We start from the raw sequence: 23,188 nt of genomic DNA, 5'->3' as shown, positions 1-23,188 counted from the left end.
GGTCTTAAACTCAGGGCTGTGAGAGAATAAACTCATGAAAGCAATTTAACATGTTTAATTCACTCACAAACTTAATCTGAACGTTTCAGTATTGATTATTTTGAACCCAAGAACATGTTTTAGAACAGCAGGACATATGCGAACATGATTGCCATTGCTAGGTAGATAGCGAGCTAAATTGGTAAGAAGATATTTGAGGATTCCGTAAGAAAATCATTCAATCTTTAGATATTGTTGAGGAATATCAACACCTTTTATTTCTTGAGCAGCTTTTTGCATAAGAAGTGTTTTGGGAATCTGTGCCCAGGAATTCAGCTTAAAAGTATCCCCCATGAATAAAAAAAAATTAAAAAAGGTGTGTGTGTGTGATCGTATGTGATCGTGTCTCAATGTAATCAAGGTGTGAAATGATTGTTATTTTCAAATACAATCTCTTTTTTGGGGCTTGGTTGTGGTCAATTTGCAGTGTACAAATGATTAGAAATACATCGCGCCCACCCCTATATCCAGTCCGAAAATAATTGGCCTGCACCTGAATGTCGTTGCCTACCCCTGCTTTATGGAATGTCTGACGTTAGCAAGTATCTCTACATATGACTCTGGTGCCCTCACTTGGCTGCATAGTTAGTTAAACGTAGACAGTTCAATTGGCTTTAGACATGCACCAATGCTGTGTCCACATGACCATCAGCAGATATTTGTATGCTCAAGGCCATTATACAAGAACTAAGTACATTGATGCATGCCCATGATCCTTTGACAAATGCTTACTTCTCGTGGTAGTCTGTTTTCTCACAGTACCATGATGTGCTGTGAGTCTTTAAGCATCCGTTTTCACCAGTCCTATCTATCCTACAGGCATTCCTGGATCATTCATACTCACCTAGCTGTTTAGCACTTAACTGTGTGTGTGTGCGTCAGTGGAGGCTGCTGAGGGGAGGATGGCTCATACTGACTGGAATGGAGTGTAATGGAATGGTATCTAATGTGTTTCATAACATTCCATTGACTCCATTCCAGCCATTATTATGAGCCGTCCTCCCCTCAGCAGCCTCCACTGGTGTGTGTGTCTGTGTGTGTGGTGGTGCTCAGTGTAACACAAGAGCATAAATATGCCCCCGTTGAAATGAGTGAATCACTCCCCAGGCGTTGCTGCTGATCTCTCATAAAGCTCTATTCAAATTCTGGCCCTTCCTCTTTCCTCAGCTCGGGTCTTGTTGTACTAACTCATGTCCTCCTCACACACACCCTAACCGTCTGTAATCATCAACTATTACTTGAGTCAAGTTGTCTATTTATGTGCTGTATCTCACACATTAGCCTACATAAAGGACGTACGTGCATGCTGTATTAGTACACACTCCACCAGGTAGATACATTGACGCATTCAGCGCACACATGCACACGCACAAACACATAGACACACTAAATGCATGCACACCCGCTCACCCTCATTGCTTTGTCAATTTACACATCCGCATACTGTTCCCCTGCGGTGATACCACCAGAGAATTCAAATTTATCAGAAGGACATGGGGGAGGAACAGAGCACATACACACACACTAAAACATAACCTTGAAAATACCTACAAAATAAAGGATGGCTACGTCTAACTGATACCAGGAATATCTCTAAGTTGTAAAGGTTTATCATATAGAACATCCGGATATGGTTCGTATACCTCTTCACATGGCATTGTTTTCAACCAGTCTTACCAACACAAGGGGGAGATCCTGATGAGATGTAAATGAGATGCTGCAACCACCCTAATATTGTTAGCTGCTGTCGGGGGTGTGGGGAGGAGCTGGGAGTGTAGACTGCAGGATGGTATAATTTGGTCATCAAGGTTCTGGCGCCAACTAGTGTCTACTTACCAACATTACTGTAATGAAGAACAACATGTACAATTGAAGTTAGAAGTTGACATACCCCTTAGTCAAATACATTTAAACTTTGTTTTTCACAACTCCTGACATTTAATCCTAATAAAAAATCCTTTCTTAGGTCAGTTAGTATCACCACTTTGTTTTAAGAATGTGAAATGTCAGAATAATAGTATTCCCAGTGGGTCAGAAGTTTACATAAACTCAATTAGTATTTGGTAGCATTGCCTTTAAATTGTTTAACTTGGGTCAAATGTTTCGGGTAGCCTTCCACAAGCTTCCCACAATAAGTAGGGTGAATTTTGGCCCATTCCTACTGAATGAGCTGGTTGTAACTGAGTCAGATTCGTAGGCCTCCTTGCTCGCACATGCTTTTTCAGTTCTGTCCACAAATGTTCTACAGGATTGAGGTCAAGACCTTGTGATGGCCACTCCAATACCTTGACTTTGCTGTCCTTAAGCCATTTTGCAACAACTTTGGGAGTATGCTTGGGGTCATTGTCCATTTGGAAGACCCATTTGCGACCAAGCTCAAAAAGTACATTATTTGTCCCCATGTGCAGTTACAAACTGTAGTCTGGCTTTTTTATGGTGGTTTTGGAGCAGTGGCTTCTTCCTTGCTGAGTGGCCTTTCAGGTTATGTCGATATAGGGCTTGTTTTACTGTGGATATTGATACTTTTGTACCTGTTTCTTCTAGCATCTTCACAAGGTCCTTTGCTGTTGTTCTGGGATTGATTTGCACTTTTCGCACCAAAGTACGTTCATCTCTAGGAGACAGAATGAGTCTCCTTCCTCAGCGGCATGACGTCTGCGTGGTCCCATGGTGATTATACTTGCATACTATTGTTTGTACAGATGAACATGGTACCTTCAGGCGTTTGGAAATTGCTCCCAAGTATGAACCAGACTTGTGGAGGTCTACTTTTTTTTTTGTCTTGGCTGATTTCTTTTGATTTTTCCATGATGTCAAGCAAAGAGGCACTGAGTTTGAAGGTAGGCCTTGAAATACATCCACAGGTCCACCTCCAATTGACTCAAATGATGTCAATTAGCCTGTCAGAAGATTCTAAAGCCATGACATAATTTTCTGGGATTTTCCAAGCTGTTTAAAAGGCACAGTCAACTTAGTGTATGTAAACGTCTAACCCACTGGAATTGTGATACAGTGAATTAAGTTAAATAATCTGTCTGGTAACAATTGTTGGAAAAATTACTTGTGTCATGCACAAAGTAGATGTCCTAACCGACTTGCCAAAACTATAGTTTGTTAACAAGAAATGTGTGGAGAAGCTGAAAAACGAGTTTTAATGACTCCAACCTAAGTGTATGTAAACATCCGATTTCAACTGTATATCTGTGGTAGGGTGTGTTTGGTTGGAGAAACAATCACAAGCACAGACAGACAGGTCAATACTCAATACAAGGTACGTTATAGAGAAGCGCACTGAACAGCCAACAATGTGCCTTTTCTATTGGGCGCCTTGGATTGAATCTCAGCCAGAGACATAAAGTAAGGCGCTTTTCTCATGTTTTAAATTCCATCAACAGTTTTATTATTATTTGTTCTGGTAACGCATTTGCTCAATAACAGTATAGCAAGAGAATTCCAGTTGGATTCCAGAGTTGAGAGCGAACCACGATATCCTCCAGTGATGTTACACCACCAAATAACTCTGGTTAGCCACCAACCGCTAACGCCAACGCACAGTATTTACACACACATACAGGCACGCAGACACACACACCGCTCAGGCAGTCAACTCAAAAGGTGCAGATCAAATCAGCGGCAACCAAATATTTTAAGAGGAAACAACAAAAAATGATATTTCTCTGTACTTGAGAATGCATCACATCAGAAAGGTGTGTACAGTTTCTCCTCCTTGGCTGACATACAGTAGACAACTTTTTATACTCTGGTCCAAACAATGAGCTGTCCCTTTTCCCAGACCTTTTCGGAGGAGGGGTACAAACAAAGGTCAAGTGCATCGTTTTCCAAACTGATTTGGTTCCATATACTTCGACCCTCAACCTATCGTCTTAGCCTCCAGGCTCAAGGGTGCGCTCGTTTCGATTGAAATGTTCTTCCTACTCAGGTACATGTGACGTTTCCACAACGTTGCAGTGATGTCCAGTCTTAGCTGGGGGGGCTTACTGTAGTTAGCACAATGGCAAGTACTCAGTCAGCTCTTCCAGTTCAGCCCCGAGGTCAGATATCTTCCTCACTGGCCGGGTAGGTGGAGATTCCTCATCCCCTGCTCCTCCTCCAGTTTCTGTGGGCCAATCAAAAAGGGAGGAGGGTGGATCATGTAAAACCCTGCCCCCAGACGTCCGGATACCGAGTCAACCAAGAGCGCTGATTAGTGCACAGTCTGGCACAAGAGGGTTTGAGCGAGACTGTCCCCAGTCAGTCACCATCAGTCTTTAGGTAAGCTGTCCACGTGTATAAAAACCCTGCAACAACAAAGGATAAGGACATTATATACACTGACCGGTGGCCACACTAAACAATGCACACCACAATGTTTTCATTGAAAATATATGGAAAAGTCAATTGTATAATGTACCAAATACAGTATTTCAGTATAAACGTATTTAACAACACTGCTCAATTGGTGGCCCAAATGTCCATCACTCACTTGCTCCAATGATCTTCCAAGTGCTACGTTTGAGACTCCGGCTGGCCAGTCGCCGGTTGGGTGGTCGTGTCCCGCCCCATTTCCTTGATTGACATGTACATCTCCTCCTCAGGATCATAGTAGTAGAACTTTCGCAGGTAGACTATGAGGGGCCTATGGGAAGAGATGGGGTACATTTTATACAAGCCCTTCCAATACAAAACTGTCTGCCTGTGTGTATTAATGGATAGAAAATATAACCATCCCAATACACACTATCAAAATCTTCCACTATGTCAATATCCTAAACACTCCCACCATTGTACACAAATCCCAACATCTTGTGGAGCCATTTTGGCCTGCCTTTGTGGTTATTTGTTGTGTTGATTATATTTAGTCTGTCTTCGGATGTTTCACTTATTTTATACACTAGAGGGCACTATATGTCACACTATATCATGGGTCACTGGTCTATACAGGCAGGGCAGTGCATGGGCAGCCAGGAGCTCTTGGATGTGGTCTATATGTTGCGTTTCTATAATGTGGGCAGATCTGTGTGTTGCGTTTCTACGTACGTGGGCAGCGGGAGCTCCTGGATGTGGTCTATGCGGATCAGCTGGCGAATGCAGAAGCGACAGAGGTGCTGCAGGGACTTGACACTGCTGAAGCGGGACACTGGGTACAGTAGCTGGACCGGGGTCGGGGGGAGGCCTGGAGGAGGAACCATGGTCACACACATATTAATGTACATCAGTGGCAGGAACACACATCATAAGCATACTAAATTCTAACCTAGAGAGTGAACTACATCCTCCACCATATATAAATACAACACTAATTGTGAAAATATAGTAAAGTCAAAACAAACCTAAGGCCTAATTAGTTATGAAAACCCAGTGCTAAATAGGTGTTAGTAATAGCAACTTTAAAATGGTGCTGTATGTAACCTATGATTCAGATCCATATACAGTTATAGAGCAGTCATTTAGCATTGTCCCACTCTGATTGGTAGGTTCTTACCTGGGACCCGTGAGCGCAGGAAGTAGAGGAATTTTCCGTTCTTGGAGTGCATGATGGCCCGTTCGATAAACTCTACCACAGAATGACAGCGGTCCTCAAACTTTGGGTGACACCAGAGGCTGAAGGTTCCTGTGAAGAAAGAGAGAAAAAGACCAATCAATAAGACCCGACATGAAACCATCCAACGGCAAGACCCGACATGAAACCATCCAACGGCAAGACCCGACATGAAACCATCCAACGGCAAGACCCGACATGAAACCATCCAACGGCAAGACCCGACATGAAACCATCCAACGGCAAGACCCGACATGAAACCATCCAACGGCAAGACCCGACATGAAACCATCCAACGGCAAGACCCGACATGAAACCATCCAACGGCAAGACCCGACATGAAACCATCCAACGGCAAGACCCGAAATGAAACCATCCAACGGCAAGACCCGACATGAAACCATCCAACGGCAAGACCCGACATGAAACCATCCAACGGCAAGACCCGACATGAAACCATCCAACGGCAAGACCCGACATGAAACCATCCAACGGCAAGACCCGACATGAAACCATCCAACGGCAAGACCCGACATGAAACCATCCAACGGCAAGACCCGACATGAAACCATCCAACGGCAAGACCCGACATGAAACCATCCAACGGCAAGACCCGACATGAAACCATCCAACGGCAAGACCCGACATGAAACCATCCAACGGCAAGACCCGACATGAAACCATCCAACGGCAAGACCCGACATGAAACCATCCAACGGCAAGACCCGACATGAAACCATCCAACGGCAAGACCCGACATGAAACCATCCAACGGCAAGACCCGACATGAAACCATCCAACGGCAAGACCCGACATGAAACCATCCAACGGCAAGACCCGACATGAAACCATCCAACGGCAAGACCCGACATGAAACCATCCAACGGCAAGACCCGACATGAAACCATCCAACGGCAAGACCCGACATGAAACCATCCAACGGCAAGACCCGACATGAAACCATCCAACGGCAAGACCCGACATGAAACCATCCAACGGCAAGACCCGACATGAAACCATCCAACGGCAAGACCCGACATGAAACCATCCAACGGCAAGACCCGACATGAAACCATCCAACGGCAAGACCCGACATGAAACCATCCAACGGCAAGACCCGACATGAAACCATCCAACGGCAAGACCCGACATGAAACCATCCAACGGCAAGACCCGACATGAAACCATCCAACGGCAAGACCCGACATGAAACCATCCAACGGCAAGACCCGACATGAAACCATCCAACGGCAAGACCCGACATGAAACCATCCAACGGCAAGACCCGACATGAAACCATCCAACGGCAAGACCCGACATGAAACCATCCAACGGCAAGACCCGACATGAAACCATCCAACGGCAAGACCCGACATGAAACCATCCAACGGCAAGACCCGACATGAAACCATCCAACGGCAAGACCCGACATGAAACCATCCAACGGCAAGACCCGACATGAAACCATCCAACGGCAAGACCCGACATGAAACCATCCAACGGCAAGACCCGACATGAAACCATCCAACGGCAAGACCCGACATGAAACCATCCAACGGCAAGACCCGACATGAAACCATCCAACGGCAAGACCCGACATGAAACCATCCAACGGCAAGACCCGACATGAAACCATCCAACGGCAAGACCCGACATGAAACCATCCAACGGCAAGACCCGACATGAAACCATCCAACGGCAAGACCCGACATGAAACCATCCAACGGCAAGACCCGACATGAAACCATCCAACGTGTGTATACATGGCTTACATCTTCAGTTAAAAGTACTGCATGAGAGCGCATGTAGAGTAGAGGCGTGCAGAGTAGTCTGACAGAACAGGATCGTATCAGATATGGGCAATTGCTGACACCAATGCGATTTTATTTATTATCAGTGAACGGAACAACAAAAAAACATTTTCGGGTGCCAGCGTGCATCTTTAAATAAAGTGTGAGGTGCTAGGTGGTTTAAATAACTCAACTGGTTAGCTTGCCTGTCTGTAAAGAAATGGGCGGGTTCTATGTCGATCCTGCTTCTCCGACTAGATAGAGTGAAGCTGTATTTCTCCGTCCACCCGCTTCACTTCATGACTTCACCCGATCACTTCTCCCCGCATGTTTCAGTCTGACCATTCAGATTGCTACGGTCTCCTGTCAGATACTCTGCACATTGCTAACAAGCGGGGCTAGGGCAGAAAGATGAACCGCCGATGCGCACTCTGAGTGACAGCAAACTTGTCTGGTCGCTGCACACAGAAACAGACAAGACACCCCTCCGCACGCTGCTCCTCATCTGAAGCTAGTTTGGTCTTTAAACGTGCAGGGAGATGGACATTTTGCCAACATCAACTTAAGCATATTAAACACTTCCACGTTTTTTCTGATCACGAGTATCATCCAATTTGACTAGCAACTGTCAATTTACAGATACGATGACAGAGTATAGCCAGATTGGAACACCCCTAACGTAGAGTACCTATAGCGTGTGTGTATGTGCATGCTTGCTTGTGTGTGTGTGTGTAACTCACCTCTGTAGTGCTCCATGCGCGTGTGGTGTGTGACCCCCTGGGAGCGGAAGCTCAGGCTGAGGATGTAGCGGGGGTCAGAGCTGTCCCTCACCAGGAACGCCCCGTCTGGCTTGGCCTTCAGCTTCATCTCTGCATCCTCCCAGTTCATAGGACCCCAGTACCAGCCACACTACGATCACGCAGATATAGGCAAATTCACATCAAATATAAAAGTTTGGACACCTGCTCATTCCATGGGTTTTTCTTTATTTTTTACTACTTTCTACATGGTAGAATAATAGTGAAGATATCAAAACAATGAAATAGCACATATGGAATCATGTAGTAACTACAAAAAAAAAAGTGTTTAACAAATCTAAATATATTTTATATGAGATTCTTCAAAGTAGCCACCCTTTGCCTTGATGACAGCTTTGAACACTCTTGGCATTCTTTCAACCAGCTTCATGAGGTAGTCATCTGGAATGCATTTCAATTAACAGGTGTGCCTTCTTAAAAGTTAATTTGTGGAATTTCTATCCTTCTTAATGGGTTTGAGCCAATCAGTTGTGTTGTGACAAGGTAGGGGTGGTATACAGAATATAGCCCTATTTAGTAAAATACCAAGTCCATATTATGGCAAGAACAGCTCAAATAAGCAAAGAGAAATGACAGTCCATCACTACTTTAAGACATGAAGGTCAGTCATTACAGAACATTTCAAGAACTTTGAATGTTTTTTTCAAGTGCAGTCGCAAAAACCATAAAGCACTATGATGAAATTGGCTCTCATGAGGACCCCCACAGGAAAGGAAGACCCAGAGTTACCTCTGTTGCAGAGAATAAGTTCATTAGAGTTAACTGCAACTCAGATTGCAGCCCAAATAAATGCTTCAGAGTTAAAGTAACAGACACATCTCAACATCAACTGCTCAGAGGAGACTGCTTAAATCAGTCCTTCATGGTCAAAATTGCTGCAAAAAAAACACTACTAAAGGACACCAATAAGAAGGAGAGACTTGCTTGGGCCAAGAAACACGAGCAATGGACATTGGACTGGTGGAAATCTGTCCTTTGGTCTGATGAGTTCAAAAATTAGATTTTTGGTTCCAACCGCCGTGTCTTTGTGAGATGCAGAGTAGGTGGACATATGATCTCCACATGTGTGGTTCCCACCATGAAGCACAGAGGAGGTGTGATGGCGTGGAGGTGCTCTGCTGGTGACACGGTCTATGATTTATTTAGATTTCAAGGCATACTTAACCAGCGTAGCTACCACAGCATTCTGCAACGATATCCCATCTGGTTTGCGCTTAGTGGTTCTATCATTTGTTTTTCAACAGGACAATGACCCAACACACCTCCAGGCTGTGTAAGGGCTGACCAAGAAGGAGAGTGATGTAGTGCTGCATCAGATGACCTGGCCTCCACAATCACCCAACCTCAACCCAATTGACATGGTTTGGGATGAGTTGGACCGCAGAGTGAAGGAAAAGCAGCCAACAAGTGCTCAGCATATGTGGGACCTCCTTCAAGACTGCTGGAAAAGCATTCCTCGTGAAGCTGGTTGAGAGAATGCCAAGAGTGTGCAAAGCTGTCATCAAGGCAAAGGGTGGCTACTTTGAAGAATCTCAAATATATTTTGATTTGTTTAACACTTTTTGGGTTACTACAAGATTCCATATGTGTTATTTCATCATTTTGATGTATCCACTATTATTCTTCAATGTAGAAAATAGTAAAACTAAAGAAAAACCCTTGATTGAGTAGGTGTGTCCCAACCTTTTTTACATGCATGCATGCACATCTAAAGACTAGAAGTATTAGAAGTATCTGCCTGTGTTACGCAATGTGTTTGTTATGATCTTAGTATTATCTAACTGAACCGAGCTCTGGGTGCGTTCGTAAATTCACTCTGGCTATCTACTCTGATTTCAGAGCACTTTCATCTGAGTGTGCTAGAGCGCAGAATAACTGATTAATTTACGAACGTCCAACACCCGTTGAATATGGCCGGTGCCAGTAAACGTTGAAAAAAAAAGCTTAATTAAATTGTTGCCAGCATCACAGTTAGTCAGCAATGTTCTGGATAACATGAAAACAGCCTAACCAGCTCTGTTAGGGCAAGTAAACTGCTCAGAGTGAGATGTTCTCTCATTTGTGTCTGGAAGTAGCTAGCAAGCTAGCCAACCTTAGCCTGTTAGCTTGGGTGCTTGACTGCCGTTGTGATTTTCGAACACACCCTCTGTGCTTCAACCTAGCTCCGCGCTTCTCAACTTTTATTTATTAATTTATCCGTTATTTTACCAGGTAAGTTGACTGAGAACACGTTCTCATTTGCAGCACGGCCTGGGGAATAGTTACAGAGGAGAGGAGGGGGATGAATGAGCCAATGGGGATTATTAGGTAACCGTGATGGTTTGAGGGCCAGATTGGGAATTTAGCCAGGACACTGGGGTTACTCTTACGATAAGTGCCATGGGATCTTTAATGACCTCAGAGAGTCAGGACACCCGTTTAACGTCCCATCCAAAAGACGGCACCCTACACAAGGCAGTGTCCCCAATCACTGCCCTGGGGCATTGGGATATATATTTTTTAGACGAGAGGAAAGAGTGCCTCCTACTGGCCATCCAACACCACTTCCAGCAGCATCTGGTCTCCCATCCAGGAACTGACCAGAACCAACCCTGCTTAGCTTCAGAAGCAAGCCAGCAGTGGTATGCAGGGTGGTATGCTGCTGGCATAAACTAGAGGTTGGCCGATTAATTAGGTCCGATTTAATGTTTTCATAACAATCGGTAATCAGCATTTTTGGACGCCGATTATGGCCGATTACATTGCAATCCACAAGGAAACTGCGTGGCAGGCTGACCACCTGTTACGCGAGTGCAGCAAAGAGCCAAGGTAAGTTGCTAGCTAGTATTAAACTTATCTTGTAAAAAAACAATCAATCTTCACATAATCACTAGTTAACCTAGTAATATCATCAACCATGTGTAGTTAACTAGATTGTTCTGTGTTGCATATAATCAATGCGGTGGCTGTTAATTTAATATCGAATCACAGCCTACTTTAACTTTGACAAACGGATGATAATTTAACAAAAGCGCATTGCCGAAAAAAGCACAATCATTGCACAAATGTACCTACCAAGAAAAATCCATGCCTTTCTTAAAATCAATACACAGAAGTATAGATTTTTAAGCCTGCATATTTAGTTAAAAGAAATTCATGTTAGAAGGAAATATTAACTAGGGAAATTGTGTCACTTCTCTTGCGTTCATTGCAAGCAGTCAGGGTATATGCAGCAGTTTGGGTCGCCTGGCTCGTTGCGAACTAATTTGCCAGAATTTTACATAATTATCACATAGCATTGAAGGTTGTGCAATATAACAGCATTATTTAGACTTAGGGCTGCCACCCGTTCGATACAATACAGAACGGTTCTGTATTTCACTGAAAGAATAAACGTTTTGTTTTCGAAATTATAGTTTCCGGATTTTACCATATTAATGACCAAAGGCTCGTATTTCTGTGTGTTTATTATAATTAAGTCTATGATTTGATAGAGCAGTCTGACTGAGCGGTTTTAGGCAGCAGCAGGCTAATAAGCATTCATTCAAACATTACTGCGTTTGCCAGCAGCTCTTAGCAATGTTTGAAGCACAGTGCTGTTTATGACTTCAAGTCTATCAACTCCTGAGATTTGGCTGGCAATACTAAAGTGCCTACTAGAACATCCAATATTCAAAGGTATATGAAATACAAATGGTATAGAGAGAAATAGTCAACGCGTCATAATTCCTATAGTAACTACAACCTAAAACTTCTTAACTGGGAATATTGAAGAACTGGGAATATTGAACCACCAGCATTCATATGTTTGAGCAAGGAACTTAAACGTTAGCTTTTTTACATGGCACATATTGCACTTCTACTTTCTTCTCCAACACTTTGTTTTTGCATTATTTAAACCAAATTGAACATGTTTCATTATTTATTTGAGACCAAATAGATTTTATTTATGTATTATATTAAGTTAAAATAAATGTGTTCATTCAGTATTGTTGTAATTGTCATTATTACAAATATATATATATAAAAATTAGCCGATTAATCGGTATCGCCTTTTTTTGGTCTTCCAATAATAGGTATCAGTGTTGAAAAATCATAATCGGTCGACCTCTAGTCTCAACCTAGCTCCGCACGCGCGTCTCAACCTAGCTCTGTGTCTATACTCAGTCTTGTCTCAGGGTAGTACGTTTTTTATTTATCCGTTATTTTACCAGGTAAGTTGACTGAGAACACATTCTCATTTACAGAAACAACCTGGGGAATAGTTACAGGGGAGAGGAGGGGGATGAATGAGCCAATTGTAAACTGGGGATTATTAGGTGACCGTGATGTTTTGAGGGCCAGATTGGGAATTTAGCCAGGACACCGGGGTTAACACCCCTACTCTTAGTTGGTGGTCTGTTGATATCCCTCTAGTGGTATGGGGGCTGTGCTTTGGCAAAGTGGGTGGGGTTATATCCTGCCTGTTTGACCCTGTCCGGTGGTATTATCAGACGGGGCCCACAGTGTCCTGACCCCTGTCTCAGCCTCCATTATCTATGCTGCAATAGTCTATGTGACGGGGGGCTAAGGTCAGTCTGTCCTATCTGGTGAAATTCTCCTGTCTTATCTGGTGTCCTGTGTGATTTTAGGTATGCTCCCTCTAATTCTACAATTTCCTCTGAATGCTCAGCTATGAAAAGCCAACTGACATTTACTCCTGAGGTGCTGACCTGTTGCACCCTCTACAACCCCTGTGATTATTATTTGACCCTGCTGGTCATCTATGAACATTTGAACATCTTGAGGAATGATCTGGCCTTAATGGCCACGTACTCTTATAATCTCCACCCGGCACAGCCAGAAGAGGACTGGCCACCCCTCAGAACCTGGTTCCTCTAGGTTTCTTCCTAGGTTCCTGCCTTTCTAGGGAGTTTTTCCTAGCCACCATGCTTCTAAATCTGCATTGCTTTTTGTTTGGGGTTTTAGGCTGGGTTTCTGCTGATGTAAAAAGGGCTTAATAAATACATTTGATTTGTCTGAACCTAGCATTGTGTCTGAACCTACTGTAGCACCGTGTCTGTACCTAGCACCGTGTCCAATGTTCTCTCGTTTTTTCCCCCGGTACTGAACACATTTTTAGGGCCTGCTGAAAAAAAAATGTCTTTACCTGACTCGCTTTTGTGCTCTTGTAGGAAGCAACCACTCCCCCATTGCTGACTAGCTATAAATGGGCTAATAGCTCACTTACTAGCAAAGATTATGAACAAATGTGCACATCTACTCACGACCACTCATGGTGTAAACACAGTCCCGTGCAAAGTGAATGACACAGATCCATATATGGCAAAGGTGTATTTGCACATTGGGATACTGGTTTTGCCGCACCGGTCTGTAGAGTACAGGCTGAATCGTGCCTGTCAATGCAATAGAATCCTACTCCGGTGTGTTCTGCCTACAAGAAAATCTCTTGCATAGTTAGCTTTGCATACTAAGTCTTGCATAGTTCATTTTGTTTCGGTATGTTGAATTGAAAGTGGTTAATATTGGCAATTCAAGTTCAATCTCGTGCTTCTCTGCGCGGGCTGATATTTCTTATGCGCGGCAGTCCCGGGGGAGCTGCGCGCCCATACGCAGCTTAGAGGGAACATTGTTTGAACCTAGCACTGTGTCTGTAAGAATGCCAATGTGCCTATGTACACGTGACACGTCCTACTTTTTCCAGTTCTCGGAGGCTGGTGGCAAAGCTGCTGGCATCGGGGCGGCTCAGTGGGAACAGCAGTGGGCGCTGGTCCACCCGAGATGGGTTCTGGCCGTCACCAGGCAGCGGGATGGGCCGGGGGAGACCCCGCAGGAACGTATCTGAAACACAGGGCCACACACACTCAGATCCAGGGTTCATCATTCACTCTTACTGGTGGCTACTAGAACATTCGGTAAAAAAAATATATATAATAAAAATAGGCATTAGAAACACATGGTATTTCCGGAAATTGTTGCCAAATTAGCCATAAATTCACCCTGCTTAAAAGAAACATGAGCAAGTGTGTAGCTCAGGGTAAGCGGTTGTGTGTCATTGTCCTGACTATGTGACCTAACAAACAAAACAATTGGAGCCTCCGTTATAGGTTAAATTCTGTGATAATATAACGAATAAGTCTATCATGCATGTACTGAAGTAGCCTATAAGTTAAATCTCTCTCTCTCAGGTACAGAGGGTCATCAAATGGTTAGTCACTTCATCTGCCTCGGTCTCTGACAATCTCACCAGTTCGTCTGAATATAATCACCAAATCATTCAACCAGACACGTTTTAACATCATGCAAATTGACCAGGCTTAACTGGGCACAATCATACATTCCGTGTGCACAATGTGATATCTACGATTAAACTATAATTTCACAATTTTACGGAGATGGTCATCAATGCAATCCTTTTCCTGAAATGATAATGAGTATTCATTATCTGACTCTTTCTAAATCTTGTTCTACTTTACTTTTCTTTCCCTGCTGCCTCTGATCACACCACTTTGCCAAGGCCTTTCTTTGAGCCGACCCTATTAAAGCAAGAGAAATGGTCTGGTAAACCTGCAGGGGCTTATTCAGGAGGTTGCAATGTTTCACAATGTTCAAATACCAATGTAGAAGGATATCCGATTCTGCGTCAGAATACGGAAATGCATCAGCTCTACCTACACACAATAATTTCTGATTATATAACGTAGCTCAGTAGATATTACAATACCAATGCTAGTAGTCTGTATGTGCATATGCAAATGGTTACAGAAGGAAGAAGAAACCCTGTCAGGGAAAGCAATAATATCCCAACCATTAACCTCACTGTAGCAGAATATCTGTTAACCAAACTTAAAGTGTCCAGATACTTTATAACAATGTATAAAAAAAAAGCCTACCAACTGAAATGAGTTAGACATATCACAGTAAAGTAGAAAATGTTTTAGAAGGGTACATAGTCTATGATTTTTTAATTCTCCAGCCTATGTCTTTATGAGTCTCTCTCTGTGCCCCACTGGTAAGCCCCCTTGACCTCTCTTGCCCCGGCTTTGCTCTTACCATTGAGGCTGAGGCTATGCTGGATGAAGGCATGGGAGGGATGAACACCACTCTCTAGGAAAGGCCCAGGCTGCGGCCCACCAAAGTCATCTGGAACAGAGCACAGCGGGAGGCACAGGCTTTAAGAGGCCAGCCACCACCCTGAACTTTACGGACATCAAAATGGCAACTTCCTCTTCCTCTGGCTTCCTTTCAAGTTGAGCACACTGATGGCTGAATGGCACACTATAAGATAAAGGACTAGTGGTGGTCACATTATACAGGAGCACTTTGCCTCAAAAGAACCACAATGAATGTCTCACATCCAAACTGGGTACTGTTGGTGTCAGAAGTGGGATCCCGACACACAGTGATGTCACAATCAAGCCACAGAGCGAAAATGACACCAGGCAGAGCATATGAAGAAAGCAGAGACCGATCACCAAGCTGGACAGACATTGGCATAGCAAGGCATCGAGCAAATACCCATCTGTACCCCCATTCCGTTAGTCTCATTTGTCCTCCAAAATGTTGCTGGGGCTCCAGTATCGTCATCCTATATTAAATGGGCAAAACCTCTATCACAACCTGGATGTTAAGCCTCTAATGATTGTTGTGTGTTGAGGAAGTGTGGCCGGATGCCCAGGCAGAGGAACCAGAAATGGCTTTAGTAGCTAGAGGCATAGGTATGAAGTAGGCTAATAGGAAAACGTGGGATCTTTAGTCATAGAAAAACGACCTGTACCGTAGCAACGCAAGCACTCTCCAGACCGTTGTCTGATCCTGACTGCATCGTGACTTCTGTGTATCTTCAGTCTGATGACGTTCTCAGCCTTGGCATCGACCACATTACTAATGCTAATTGGGTGCTAACCTACTAGAACATGGTCTAAAGAAAGAAACCCACACGTCGTCTGAGGCCAACACAGCCAACAGAAAGAGGAACGGAGAGAGGACTCAGTTGCAATACAGACAGGAACGCTAGGAGCAACACACAAACAGAGAGAGGGACAGAGAGAGGGACAGACAGACAGACAGACACACAAACAGAGAGAGAGAGAGGGACAGACAGACAGACAGACAGACAGACAGACAGACAGAGGGACAGACAGAGGGACAGACAGAGGGACAGACAGAGGGACAGACAGAGGGACAGACAGAGGGACAGACAGAGGGACAGACAGAGGGACAGACAGAGGGACAGACAGAGGGACAGACAGAGGGACAGACAGAGGGACAGACAGAGGGACAGACAGACAGAGACACACAAACAGAGAGAGAGAGAGGGGGACAGACAGACAACTGAGTGCTTCTTAAAACAAATTCAGTTCTGCAATTCTGACCCTGTACCATAAGTCACAAGGCCTAATGCATTTGAAGTCACAGAAAACCAACGAGTCCTTGTTGTACTACAAACCCAAGTGGCACCGAACCATACGTGTATTAGTGTCTGTCCTATCACGTATATTCCTATTGAGTTTCTGAAATTGGTTTACACAGTGAACCGTTACACACATGCCAGCTATAAAACACAGAGGCAGCAACTACTGCTACGAGATTGGAGAAACTACCCATGCTTAACTCCTGACCACCTTTTCTAACCCTCCTAGATATACATATATATATATATATATATATTTTTTTTTAAACGTCTGACCCTTACAGAAATCCTCAATGTACTTTTGTATTTGCATCAACGTTTTTGTGGAAAAGGAGAAAAAGCCCAGAAAAAAAAAAGAACGTGAAAAGTGGCAGCCCAGCAGCAGAGTGGCACATGGAGAAGAAGAGGGGGACGTGACAGAAGAAACACCAAGCAAATGTAAGCAGGAAAGAGAGGAAAGTACCCAGCAGACTGAGGCTTCGCCTGGGCGGAGGTGGAGGTGTCGGGGGGTGCAGAGAGTTCACCCCTCTACGAGAAATATCCACGTCTTCCAGGGACACAGTCTCACCTGGAGGGAGAGATCCAGGGAGGGAAAATGAAAAACAGAGAGAGAAAGAAAAAAAGATGAAGAGATCCTATATGGCACATAAGTGCCCATGCGTATGTGAGTGGCACATTCTCCCGAGCACAAGCCACCCATTACCGAGCCATATACGTCGACATAAAGCTAACGCCACATTCAGGAATAAAAGCACACAATTACCGGTGAAGGCAGGACCGAAGGCCAACGGAGAGAAGGCACTTTGGGGCCTGGGGAGCTGGTGTTTGCTGTGGAGAGACAGAGAGAGGGTCAAACATAAGAGAAGCCCTTATATAGTCCTAAGAACCACTATTATCCGCTAGACTTCAATCCCACGGCATTCATTTTGAACCATCTCTCTCAGCCTCATGTCTTTTTGACCCTTCTACTGTATGAAACCAGTGGCCTATTTCTCAAGGGTACACCGTGTCTCAACGCCAAGGACTGAGATCCAGCTCTGGGATGTAGAGGGTCAGACGCTTACCTCTGGCTAGTGGACCTGACCAGCCATAACCTACCGGACTGCCCTCGAATCGGCTCGTTTCTTTTTTAAGCAGAGTCACTTACACTGACCCTGTGAAGTCAGCAGCCAGCGATGCAACATTATCATTGAGGGTCTTGAGGGTGCTGTCTATTCCAACAGACTTGATTGGTTAAAAATGAAGTCAGTTGTGCCTGCTTGATGGTTTTGCATTTCAGTTTTGTCATTATTTGAGCATCAATTTATTTAAACAGCATTGGACTTGTTTGGTTAAAAAATATATATAGCCTATTTTCTGAAGCAAGAAGACATAGTTAAGATTTACACTATTAAACTGATATATAGAAGCACAACGAGCTCCTCTGATTACACAATCCTTCGTTGATTGGAGCATTTCTGTGCTGTAACTTCTTGTTTGGATAGCCATCCTTAGCTTAACTCTTCCCCCTAAAACACAGCACCACTCCACAGTTTTTCACATTTGGGGATTTTTTAGGAAGCTTCTGGAAGGCCTGACTGGGTGATAGCTGCGCCTTGCTGACTACCAGATTCCTTTGCAGCGGGGGCCAGCTTGTGTGTGTGTGTGAGAGAGACAGTGCTAGTGGGGAAAACCCAGCATGCCGCTTGAGCTAAGCCTGAAGCACAGCAGGGTAAACAGCAGCTGATATTCACCCCCCCACCCCACCCCCCACCTACAAACTCCTTCCCACAATCCTACCTCCCTCCCCACACCATTTCCCTCGCTTAAAAGAGGAGCCATGTTTGCCGAGAGCAGGGAAAGAGGAAACTGCCTGGAGTGAAACACTGGTTTCCCATCATGTTCAGTAACGGCACATCTCAGGTTTGTGCATACTGAATCAAAGGAAACATGAGAACACAGTCGAGACTATAGGAACTCGTGGGAGCTGTGCTCAGACAGACAGACATGATGATGACTGGCTGGGTTAGGTCATGAACCGTGAACCTGGCCTAGATTTGACTACCGCAAGTCAGCCGGTGAGCGTTTGAAGGGTTAAATAAGACCGCAGTTGTCCCAACAGTATAAAAATAAAAAAAAGATATAAAACCAAAACATGACTGAAATGAGATATTAACATTTCTCAAAGGACATGTTGAATGAATGCACATGCTGTACTGGCAGTTGGTCCAACATCCGCGGGCCGAACTCATTAAAACTAACTCCAACTGTTTCCCCTGACTTTTGACAACATAAAGCAAAACAATGCCCTGAGGTCATCTACAAAACGAAGGAGGCTATAATGCTAAACTACGTTCACGTCCTTGCTATGGCCAGCTGCTTTCTTTTTCAAAAAGGTACAGCAGCATACTGTATTCATGACAAATTTGCGAGGCCAAATCTACATGGCGAACGGAGTGAACCACATGTCTAAAGGTGGCAACTGGCTACCAAATGGGCACAGTTATACTGTGATGGATTCGTGCTAAAGCTGTAGCCAATAAGCCAACATGGGCCACTCTCTAGATACATTAGGCCTAATCTTACCACGATCCCTCCGACACAAAGTCCTCCAACAGCATGAGGAGGAAAACAAGGCATTAGTACGGCATGAGGGATGGTGTGGCAAGTCCATAAGATGTTCCCAGAGGCTTCTGTTGATAACCAAAAAAATGGGGTGGATAGCCTAGGCTACATAAATGACGATGTGGTGAGGTAGCCTTTGCCTGCTGCTCTTGTCTGCTTGTGCTTTTCAGTGGCTTCAGCATACACACAGTGTAGAACCAGGATGGTGCCGAGGTATGCCAAATAATACCAGGAGGTGAAATGCAACATGCACTGTATTTTGGATGCCAGAATACCTCAGTAACTATGGAGCATGATGTCAAGGCTACATAATAGCAGGTGTTTACAGGTAACAGTCCTAAACTGCATTTATCTGTGAACAAACGCAACTATGGCAACATTGGTTGACATTTTGAATCTTCATTGATTTGGGAGTTTCGAACATGATAAAGCCATCATGCCTAAGAAGGGAGATGAAGTTAGTAACCAAAGTTGAATTGCTTGGAGTCATCACGCTACTGTAGCATATGGTCTACTCAATAGTTCCAGCATGTTTCTTTAAGAACATGATAAGCTAATCACCTTTCTTGTAGTGTTTTCAGCGCTAATCATGAAACAGCTGGATAAGAGGAGTCTGTTGACGAGGTGAGCTATAAGCTCTCATATCTAAAATGTTTGTCTCCCACTGGGGAAATTGACTGCAGTTCCACTAACCACTAGTCTACCTTTAGTGCCTGTGGCATTATAATCATCCTTCAATTTGGCTACTAATAGCTTAACTCTACTACGCCCACATTGTTTGAGCGCCTCTAGCGCTATAATAGTCCCCTGTAAAGCCACTAATAGTTTATAATGATAATTGTACTAGACCAACACCAGCTGAGACCGCAGAGCTGTCGCGCACCCTTACCACCCTTACCACACTATTGACCCAGTCAGAGACACAGGGCTGTCCCCTTCCCTTCCCTCTCCTTAACCTCACCTCCCTGTGTCCAAGTCTGTGCTGGTGGATCCAGAGCCCCACACATCCATCAGGCTGCCCCCGGAGGAGGTGGAGGAGGCCAGCGAGGGTCTCTTGTCCAGTAGGTGACTGGAGCCGCTGCTGCTCTTGGTCCGGAATAGTTTGCTCAGACGGATCTTTAGAGAGCCTTTCCGGGACTTCCCTCTGGTCGTCTTCTCGCCCCCTGCCGCCCCCTCTACTACTACAGGTGAGGCAGCTCGCAACATCACCCCTAACTTTGGCGTGGTGGCCCTGCTTTGGGGCTGGGAGGTTTGGCTGGGAGGGTCCTGTGAAGGTAAGGTGCCAGATAGGGTGGCGGAAGCTTCTGCTGCCGACTGTCCCGTGACGTTAGAGGAGGCCAGAGACAGGGACGATGTTAAGGCTGCAGCTGAGCCCATGGCATCCAACGGGGAGGGACACACCTGGGGGTCACAGGCACAGGACTCCCCAGCAAGCCTGTGTACCTGCCTCATTAGCCCCGTGAGGGAGCCGGTTGAGAAAGTCCCCCGCCGGTCCTGCCCCATGTCTGTCTCGCCCTCCTGCCCAGGGACACCACCTTTAAACTCCTCCCCGCCCAGCCCCAGCTCACCCACTTCCTCAGAGTCCAGGCCCTCCAGCACCAGGAGGGCGTCACTGGTTTCACTAGGGTCCTCTCCGGGGCCTATGTCCCCCGTTGCCGAAGCCAGGATGCTCTGACAGGAACAGCGAGGCATCTCTCCACCCTCCTTCAGCAGCATCTCTGAGGCCTGGCCCAGCTCCCCCAGCCTCCGGGCCAGGTTGAGCACCGTATCGTCCAGGTGGTGGTAGATCGTGTCCCCCGTTGAACAGGTCTTCTTGGGGTCCAGGATGCAGAAGCGGAGGGACTTGGCATCAGTGACCAGGCGGTGACGGTGGCAGAGCCCATCTCCCTCTCCAGCCAGGTCACCTGCATCTGCAACCACCTTGGACAGCTTCATAATGGGGTGCCACTGAAGCCTCTGGTGTTGCACATCCATATTGTTGTCACCGGTCATCATGACACAGGCAGAACTGGCTTCCTGTTTATCAGCCTCACTTACCTGGAAGCCAGGAGGTTGCTCGAGGCCGCATTCCAAAATACCGTCGCTTGTCCTAAGGACGCTCTGAAACACCATGAGCTGAGCCCGCGAGCCTCTGCCCGCGCCATGCGGGAAATCGAAGCGCTGAGCCACGGCGAAGTCGGGAGGTTGAGGCGCATCAGAAACTAAGGGTCGGGTCAGCATCAAGCGGCTGTCAGGGGCTCCCGTCCGGCTCTCAACCTGTGAACTATAGTGCGGGGAGGGATTGCTCGGAATCCCCGGGCCTGCTGTGGGGTTGTTCCGATCAAATTCAAACCCATTGTTGATATTGTTGCCATGATTACCCAAGACAGCTTTCCCGAATCCGGAAACCACTCCACCGCCCGACGTCAAATTCTCCTCGTCCAATCGGTCATATTCAGCCGCAGAAACCAAGCGCATCAAGACAAAATCAGGAGACATATCTTGCGCGTTATTCATTATTACGCCTCAATTCGGTACAAGAGGCGCCGCGTACCGTCTCTGTTCTTACATAACATTAAGAAAAATAAATAGCACGGTTGCTGACTGCAAACACGTCATTCTACCTAACGACAGCCATTTGAACTTCCATATTCCTCGTGGAAAAAAAATCGGATAAATGTATGCTAATAAATAAAAACACATCTAAAACGTTCCGTCAGTATTGCTGATGCCGATTCCCTCTTCGTAGACAACATGGATGTAATGGGTGGCTCGCACACTAGGGCTCGCGGGGCGGCTGCGCAGAGGCGACATCAATAATCTACTTCTTGTGGTAATAAAGGAGGCCCATACCCATACAAAGACGAATCGCTTGGAGAGCGAAACAAAACCCGAAAAACTGCCACCTGCTGGAAAAATCTGATTTTGGGCCGATTTATGCGAAACGAGTGATAACTGTGGCCAAAAGATGTATTCTCCAGCAGGTGGCGTTTTATGTTGTTGTTTTTTGCTCACCAAACGAGTTTTTTTTTGTATGGAGTTCAGCGAGTATCGAATTTGGTCAACCAAAAATGTAATGGTTTATTTGCCACGTGAGGCTTATTTGTTCGAATATGAGTTTCTTAATTAATGCTAAGGTTGTTATGAGCGTACTGATATAAGTAGGACACGTGACTTCCCGGCAACTTTGAAAAAAACCCCCACTTTATATAGGAGTTGTGCCTCTTGTTCTCACGCGTATCTGCCCTCTCATTGGCTAGAATGGTCCCACCTGAGTTTGCCTCCTCTGTCTTCCGTTTTTGAAGACATCAATTTCCATTGTTAGAGCGGCCACTTGAGTAGCTGGTCAATATAATAGATAATCTGTCATTGCCCATGCCCTGGACGCTTCCTGAAGTAGAAAGGACCCCAAAAACCCATAGCCTCTGCTTCCGTCACACATAAACCCCAGGGCAGGTAGCCTATTGGTTAGGGCGTTGTGCCAGTAACCGAAAGATTGCTGCATCGAATCCCCGAGCTGACAAGGTAAAAATCGGTCGTTCTGCCCCTGAATAAGGCAGTTCCGTCATTGTAAATAAGAATTGTTATAAACGGACTTGCCTAGTTAAAGGTTACATTTAAAAAATAAAACCTCTTCCACTTCAGTAAACTTCTTTGGAACAACGCACTACTTAAAATATTTTTACGTAGTGTGCTCTTTGACCCTGGTCCTCGAGCCTTTTAGGTGACTTGTTAACAACAACGTCATCAGTTGCCGCTCTGCTCAACCCAGATGTTATCGCTCTCTTCAGGTCAAGTATAAATTCACCCGGTTTCTTATTACACTATGTGCTATTTATAGATGCATTGCATCTCTTAGAAAATGTAGCCTCCACGATGAGTCGAGTTCTGCATTTCACCCGTTTATAAGGAGTCACATTTCAGGCTAAATCAGTATGGCAGGTTTACGAGACAGTACTGTACCATTTCAACATTTAAATTGAGTTGTGGGGAAATACCAACACTTGCAGTTCAGTCAGCTAGGCAC

At 45.2% G+C, this 23,188-nt stretch overlaps 1 protein-coding gene across 4 annotated transcripts; it reads right to left on the bottom strand.

The window, feature by feature from the left end:
* Window positions 1–3,415: 3,415 nt before the first annotated feature.
* Window positions 3,416–22,854, bottom strand: LOC139421119 (suppressor of cytokine signaling 7-like). 4 transcript variants are annotated; one of them, XM_071171674.1, is made up of 10 exons: window positions 20,144–22,067; window positions 17,342–17,406; window positions 17,042–17,146; window positions 15,219–15,308; window positions 13,861–14,006; window positions 8,109–8,277; window positions 5,522–5,650; window positions 5,077–5,212; window positions 4,523–4,675; window positions 3,416–4,337 (listed from the first exon to the last, which is right to left on the bottom strand). In XM_071171674.1, the coding sequence occupies exons 1-9, from the start codon at window positions 21,676–21,678 to the stop codon at window positions 4,546–4,548; spliced, it is 2,505 nt and encodes an 834-aa protein (XP_071027775.1). In that variant the 5' UTR covers window positions 21,679–22,067; the 3' UTR covers window positions 3,416–4,337; window positions 4,523–4,545. The 4 variants fall into 4 exon arrangements, with proteins under 4 accessions (XP_071027775.1, XP_071027776.1, XP_071027777.1 ...); XM_071171675.1 differs by lacking the exon at window positions 15,219–15,308 and having other exon boundaries at window positions 20,144–22,854; XM_071171676.1 differs by lacking the exon at window positions 17,042–17,146 and having other exon boundaries at window positions 20,144–21,960.
* Window positions 22,855–23,188: the final 334 nt, after the last annotated feature.

This window comes from Oncorhynchus clarkii, chromosome 12 (assembly GCF_045791955.1).
Source record: "Oncorhynchus clarkii lewisi isolate Uvic-CL-2024 chromosome 12, UVic_Ocla_1.0, whole genome shotgun sequence".
Classification (NCBI taxonomy): domain Eukaryota; kingdom Metazoa; phylum Chordata; class Actinopteri; order Salmoniformes; family Salmonidae; genus Oncorhynchus; species Oncorhynchus clarkii.
Note: the sequence above shows the minus strand (reverse complement) of the source record. Positions and strands in the feature narration are given on the sequence as shown.

Bases quoted from the DNA above. Each gene is read 5' to 3' on its own strand.
- LOC139421119 (XM_071171674.1), bottom strand. From the start codon at position 21,678: ATGAATAACGCGCAAGATATGTCTCCTGATTTTGTCTTGATGCGCTTG. The intron at 17,147-17,341 runs GTAATTGTGTGC...CTCTCCCTCCAG, and splicing joins CTTCGGTCCTGCCTTCACCG to GTGAGACTGTGTCCCTGGAA. The intron at 4,676-5,076 runs GTACGTAGAAAC...CTCTTCCCATAG, and splicing joins CAGGAGCTCCCGCTGCCCAC to GCCCCTCATAGTCTACCTGC.